Genomic DNA, 7045 nt, shown 5'->3' with positions numbered 1-7045 from the left:
ATTCTGTCAGTTCAATGTCTAATATCAGTGTTAATTTGATGTCTAATACCGATGACAGCTTATGTTGATTGATCTTTTTAAGTTTAACCAAATTCATCAAGTCAACATCAAATTGACTTCAAATTTCATTCTCAGCCACTATGCAACGTATGTTGACGTTCGGGTTCAGCATCAACCCAACATTATATTGACATCCGGTGCCTGACTCAGAAGTAAATGCCCACTGCTGTTTCAATCTTTTTTGAAAATCCTGCTTGAATTGTGCCTTGTTTGTAAAAAAAAAAAAATCAGCAGTAAAACAAATGTAATTTACCTACTACATGCGCGAATCGGTGGCCAGGGCTAAACGGGCTGTGATTTCGAAGCAGGCGTTGATCTTCTTCTGTGGAGGCGGTGTTTAGTCACACTATTACATCAACCTGTTGTTTTGGCAGATGGGCTTCAATATAAGCAGTTTTTAGACAAATGAGAAAGTTTTGAGTTCTGAAACTTAACAGTTTTTTAGCACAATGTTTATACACTACACACTACCACTCAAAAGTTTTAGGTTGGTAAGATTTTTCTGAAGTAGAAAACTTTTGTAATGTTTTCTGAAAGATTTGAAGGACTGTAGTATTGGCTGATGAAAACTTTAAGTCTAGGTGTGATACCAAATGAGACAACATAGAGATGCTACCAGACCACTATCTATCTTATTTTTAACATAAGAGCGGATGCAGCCATTATTGTTGCTTGAATGTGTGGCTTCAGGTGCTTGAATTGAGAACTGGTATTACCTGTTTTAAACACACTGGTTTATAGTGTAAATCACGGTGTTAGAGTGGTGCAGATATGATGTCAGAACCCTTAAGACTAATTTACAGCTGGTTGCTTCAAAATTTCTCTTTTTGAATTAAATCATTAAATCGTTTGACATAATTTGGAACCAGTCTGTGCAGTACTGAGCTTGAGCTGCAGTGTCAAAGTCCCAATCACAAACACACCTAAAATGTTACTAAACATAGAAAAGTCTGTAAAAATACAACCAGATGTTTTAAAATCAAGCTAATGTCATTATTCATGACAAAGGATATCTTTTGTTGCTCAGTAAATCATCTAGACAACACAGGTTACTGTTTAAGGGTTTTATTGCTGAACATTATCACACTTCTCACAGAGGCAGGAAGAGCATAGAATGGCACAGCACAAGCAAGATATATTAAACAAATAAAAGAGAAACTATGTATGAAAGGCCAAACACTGAGAGAAATACAGTACAATCTGTAATTTTTTTTTGTAACATATGTACGTCTGTCTTTACAGTCAGAAAATGAATGGAGAAGTTCACAGTCATTTAGAAGAGAGCATTCGTCCATACATTGATCTGATTGACACTCTGCGGACAGTTGGCATTCATAAGGACTTGTCGTTACCGACTATTGTAGTGATTGGAGACCAGAGCTCTGGAAAAAGCTCTGTGTTGGAAGCGCTGTCTGGAGTTGCTTTACCAAGAGGAAGCGGTGAGGACTAATTTAATTGTTCTTTGCTATATTCATACACACTCAGTGGCCACTTTATGCACACCTCAAATATTGCTCTATTGGTTTGTCTGAGATCTGGTGACAAACACATAGGGCCCTGGGACCTATGGAATAATACAGGATAATTAGTATTTTTTTAAAAACTCCAATACACAAAGATATTGTCACGTTGTGTGTAGAAGGAGACGTACAAAGACGAAATATAATGAAAAGTCTTTAATAAACTCCACAAAAGGTAAATCCAGACAGGTAGGGCAGGGAAACACACACCAACATAATCTTAAGATCGGACAAACAACACTGAACTGAATTCAACTTATATAGGGGTGCTAATGACACAAGGACGGGTGTGGGTGATTAACCAATAAGGACTTAACAAGGACAGAAAAAACCATATATGGGCACAGAAGGGAGAAACCAAACATAAACAGTCCACAGGGGTGTGACATTACTCCCCCCTCCCGGAAGGCGCAACCTCGCGCTGTAGAAAAAAAACAAAAACAAAAAAAACAAAAACAAAAAAGAGTGGACATGGGATAGCAACAGAAAGTCAGTGTAGGAGGAGGCTCTCCTATGTGTGTGATGGACTCCCGGGAGGAGGACAACAAACAAAGTCCAGGGTGGTGACGACGGAGGGAGCAGCCATGGAGGAGACAGAAGGGTCCTGGGGGGATCAGACGGAGGGAGGAGCCAGGGAGGACATAGAAGGGACCTGGAGCAGGAGGAGCCAGGCGATGCCCAGGCTGCAGCCATAATGCTAGCCCGTGGCGGAGCTGACGGAGGGAGGAGCCATGGTGGAGGAAGGGCTGACGACTCCAGGGGGCCGACCGACGGCGGCGAAGCGGGTGGAGGTGGAGCCCGAGATGGAGAGCCGAAGATCCTGGGCGACACCGAGGATCCGGAGGGCCAAGGCGGAGCCGGAGCGACAGAGGACTGAGGCATAGCTGGAGGGAGGGAGAAGCCCAACGGAGCCAATAGGACGGAGTGATGAGGCAGCCAGGGGAGTGGAGTCCTGAGGCGATGGTGGGACGACAACCGACCAAGGTGGAGCCGGAGGGATGAGAGAGCCCGGTGGAGCTAGTGGGCTGACAGGCGATGGTGGAGACGAGAGAGCTGAGAGCCGTGGTGGAGCTGCTCGGTTGGGGGGCCGAGGCGGATTCCAGGAATCAGAGGCTGGAGGCAGAGACGAGGGATCCTCTAGCCATGACGCCGATGGAGACTGGCAGACCCGCGGTCAGCCCACCGCACGAATGAGCAGCGGGGCTGTCAGTGGGGCTCCACTGAATAATCCGCCATTGTGTTCCACGTGGCCGGCTCTCGCACCTGGTCGGATGGGCTTGGCTCTGTAGCGATCTTCTGCGCTGCACTTAATTATTGAAGTAATATTTTACTTCAGTTAAGTCTTTTTTTTTAGAACTTTTAAATTTTCCTTTGTAGTTTCCTAAATCTACTGTAATTCTTAAATCCAGAGTTAACTAGTATTAGTAAGATTATGATTCACTAAAAAGAACTGCTCCTCATTAGCATGGTTTTATGGTTTCTATACCAAGAAGAAGAAGAAGAAGAAGAAGAAGAAGAAGAACACTAGATAGATTTCCACCCACTACTAGTTTTCTTTTTATTGTTAACTCAACTGTGTTGGCTGTAGGAATTGTCACCAGATGTCCATTAGAGTTAAGGCTGAAGAAGAAGACAGGAGTAAACTGGAAGGCTGTTTTAACTTACAATAAGAAAATAGATGAATCTGTGAATTTTGCAGGTTAGTAGTACTGCTTGCATTATCTTATTTTTTCTTATTTGGAAGGGTTTCTTTCAGCTGGCTTGAAATGATCACTTTTACTATTGGATTTAAACCATGATTTGTTGCAGGTCCTATTAAACCCAGCAAACTGGCGAGTGTAAAGGCAGCACAGTCAACTCACAATGAGAAGAAAATTGAATTTACAGATCCTTCATTAGTTGAAAAACATGTGGCAACAGGTTAGTAAAACTGCTGGAAATCTCTTTCCTTTTCAGTGTTACTGGTACATGATAAAGAGATCAAAATTTCAAATTGAAGTCACAATCAGTAACTGCGTACAAATTTATTTTGTCTTATAAACTGGATTTTTCTTATAGTCTTTGATGCTGATTGTCAAGTCAGCATTCCAATTCACCATATCACTGTGCAGAACTCTGCCTGTTATTAGCATGTTGCTAATCAAAATAAGTACAATATAGCCTCTTTACAATGGCTCGTTGGCTCAAAGATTGATCTGTCTTTATTCTCATTGCTTTAAAGGACTTCTTTTTTTAAATAAACATAGTTGATTATGCAGTTTGTGTTTTACAGCCCAGAATGAGCTGGCAGGAAAAGGGGTAGGAATATGTGATGAGCTCATCACTTTAGAGATCATGTCACCAGATGTGTGTGACCTCACACTGATCGATCTACCTGGAATCGCTCGAGTGCCAGTAAAAGGACAGCCAGAGGATATTGGAAAACAAGTGGGTTATATAATCCGATCTTACTCACCACATTTGTTATCAAACTAGTATCAGTACAGTTTTTAAACTATGTCTTTTGTCTTGTAGATCAAACGTCTGATCATGACATTTATTGGGAAACATGAGACTATAAACCTGGTTGTGGTTCCTTGTAACACTGACATTGCAACAACAGAAGCCCTGAAAATGGCACAAGAAGTAGATCCTGAGGGCATAAGAACAGTCGGTAATGAAGTAGATGATCTGTACAAAAATCTCACTAAATATTTTACAGCATGTTTGTCAGCAAGTTGACTTTTTATAAAATAGCTATTTTCATCCTCACAGCCATTTTGACCAAGCCAGACCTCATAGACAAGGGAACAGAGAAGAACATTCTGGCCATTGTCCACAACAGTGTGATTCCTCTCAGCAAAGGTTACATCATGGTGAAGTGTAGAGGACAACAGCAAATCAATGATGAAATTTCTCTAGAGGAGGCGGCACAAATAGAGAGAGATTTCTTCCAAAACCATGACTATTTCAGGTTACAGACTGAGTAGAATATAATTTAAACTTATTATTTATTTATTTTGCATGTGTTAATTTTTTTTATTTAAAATCATTTTGATTTTTTAGCCTCATAAAGTAAAAGTTTTACATCTGTCCTGATAATATAATGTCCTGATATATAAATCAGCTAAAATACACTCTCTTGCAAAAAGTGCCTTTTCTTTTTCTACAGATGCCTCTTGGAAGAGGATAAAGCAACTGTTAAATCTCTTGCCATCAAACTGACTCAGGATCTTGTTGATCACATCAAAGTAAGTTTCTAAAAGTCTCAAATGTCATGAATTTAGTGAACTGCAGAATAGATTGAGATACTGTAATCAAATTGTGTCTTGCTTTGTCAGAAATCACTGCCACAGCTCCATGAGCAGATAAAAAAGCATTTGTGGAATGCGAGGAGAGCACTTAAGGAATGTGAGGATGGACCACCAGAAGACCTTGAAGGAGCCAAGGAATTCCTTATTAAAGTAGGGTCCATTAGGGTCAAATCTGCTGGAACCATCCAAGATCAAATGCACCAAACATTTCTTAAACAAAACATGTATTTCGTGATACAGACAGACCCTACTGGATCCTTCTGTCAATGAAATTAGCACTAAAATTGATGAACTTAGAATTCAGAGAAAAAGTCATCTCAAAATTATGAGATGTAATTCAGACTGTGGGAAAAGTCAGAACCGGTTATAACCTCACAAAGGGTCTTAATTACGAAATATAAACTTGCAATTTGAGATTGCAGTTGTGATTAACAATGTTGCAATTACCTTAGTCACAAGTATTTTTTTACAAGCATGTCCTATTCTGATTCATTATATGTTTTTTGTGATCAGCCCCTAAAATGCTCCCTGTTCACATAATACCCCTTTTACCTTCCCAACAAGTCCTGTATAATAATTAAGGAACAGGCTCATAAAACAAATATTATTTTTTCCTCACAGACCTTAAACAGATTCAACGAGCAAATCAAGTTACTATCATCAGGAGAGCTGATGAATGAGATGAATGAAAAACATTTGTGTTTCCAGTTTCGTGCTGAATTCAAGAAGTGGAATGATTATCTTAACAAATCAAAGCCATCATGTGAGTATATTTTCACATTTAAGAAGCAAAGAGCTCTAATGAAAATTAAAAGGTCAGTTAATTTCACAAGAAATCCATATTGTTTTCAAAAGTTAAAGATTTAAAAAAGCTGAGCGAGAATTACAGAGGGTGGGAACTGCCTGGCTTCAGCAACTACAGATTGTTTGAGAAGATTCTGCAGGACCATGTGGCAAAATTTAAAGAGCCAGCTTTTGATTTACTCAATGCTATAAAAGGTACCATCACACATATTGTTTAAAAACCTTCTGGTCACTGTGGAGAGCCTCCATTATAAAAACCAAAAGATTAGATCACAAACTGAATGACTAATAGTTTTAGCATAGCAATTGTGGAACACATGTGGCTATTTGTCATTCTGATTTATGTATTTCTTCCGAAGACATCGTCATCAAGCAATTCAGTGATGTGGTGAGTGTGTGTTTCCGGAACTATCATCTCCTTCAAAACATCACTATGGTAAATAATGCCCCTAAATTGCTCCTCAAATATTGCAAAGATTGTTGATTTTTAGTCCAGTCTGACTGAGTTTTCTTTCATTTGTACTTATTTACTTGATTCTAGGACAAACTCAACAACATTCAGTTAAACCAACAAGAAAAGGCTGAGGAGAGAATCTCAGAGCAGTTTAAAATGGAAAACAGGATCTACACTCAAGATCCCATCTTCCTGAAGATCTTGAGTGAGATTAGAAACGAGACTTTTTCAGAAAAGGAGTTACCTGTCTTTGACAAACTATGCACGTACAGTCATATGCTGGAGGCATTTTATGAGGTAGATCATCTTAGTTTTTTAAATTGCACTGTGCTTGTGGTGCAAGGATGTAACTTATCTAATTGTTTCCTTTCAGATTGTGGTGCAGAGGATGGCTGACCAACTGCCCTTGATGATCACCTTTTACATGTTGCAGGAAACTGCTCAGCTTCTGTCTATTGACATAATGAAAATATTGGAAAAGCCAGATGTGCATGAGCTCCTGTCTGAGGACTCTGATGTCAGCAGAAGACGCAAAGACCTAAGAGCTCATCTGAATCGTTTGACTGCTGCTGCGGAAGAAATTAACAAATTTTTTAATTGACTAAAGGATATATCTGAAAAACATCTAATGTATCTAATGTTAATCTTGTATCTGGCAACTTCTGTCCAACCATCCATTTTCCACGCTTGTTCTAGCATTGCAGGATTTATGTTATACTTTTTTATTGTTATAATATATACATTATATACATTAACCTTTTTCTAAATCAGCTGGAAGTGTCAGTGCAGAGCTTTGAGTACAGTACATTATTTTCTTGCAAACTGCTGAAAATTAAAATCACTTTTTCCTTACTGATTGACATGCTTGTTTGTTGCTGTTGTTGTTGTTTTATTTTTAGTATATTAATATTGTG

At 39.2% G+C, this 7045-nt stretch overlaps 1 protein-coding gene across 1 annotated transcript in view; it reads left to right on the top strand.

Moving 5' to 3' along the window:
• LOC127156767 (interferon-induced GTP-binding protein Mx3) overlaps positions 1-6786 on the top strand; it is a 205701-nt gene extending 198915 nt beyond the window's left edge. The window contains exons 5-14 of the mRNA XM_051099812.1: positions 3853-4007; positions 4095-4233; positions 4335-4533; positions 4732-4810; positions 4901-5023; positions 5495-5636; positions 5729-5872; positions 6037-6113; positions 6219-6428; positions 6505-6786. Of these exons, the coding sequence (XP_050955769.1) occupies positions 3853-4007; positions 4095-4233; positions 4335-4533; positions 4732-4810; positions 4901-5023; positions 5495-5636; positions 5729-5872; positions 6037-6113; positions 6219-6428; positions 6505-6732 (1496 nt within the window). The 3' untranslated portion in view covers positions 6733-6786. The remainder of the gene's footprint in view (positions 1-3852; positions 4008-4094; positions 4234-4334; positions 4534-4731; positions 4811-4900; positions 5024-5494; positions 5637-5728; positions 5873-6036; positions 6114-6218; positions 6429-6504) is intronic.
• Positions 6787-7045: the final 259 nt, after the last annotated feature.

Source organism: Labeo rohita, chromosome 25 (genome assembly GCF_022985175.1).
Source record: "Labeo rohita strain BAU-BD-2019 chromosome 25, IGBB_LRoh.1.0, whole genome shotgun sequence".
Taxonomy (NCBI): Eukaryota; Metazoa; Chordata; class Actinopteri; order Cypriniformes; family Cyprinidae; genus Labeo; species Labeo rohita.
The sequence above is the reverse complement of the archived record's forward strand: the minus strand, read 5'-3'. Positions and strand labels throughout refer to the sequence as shown.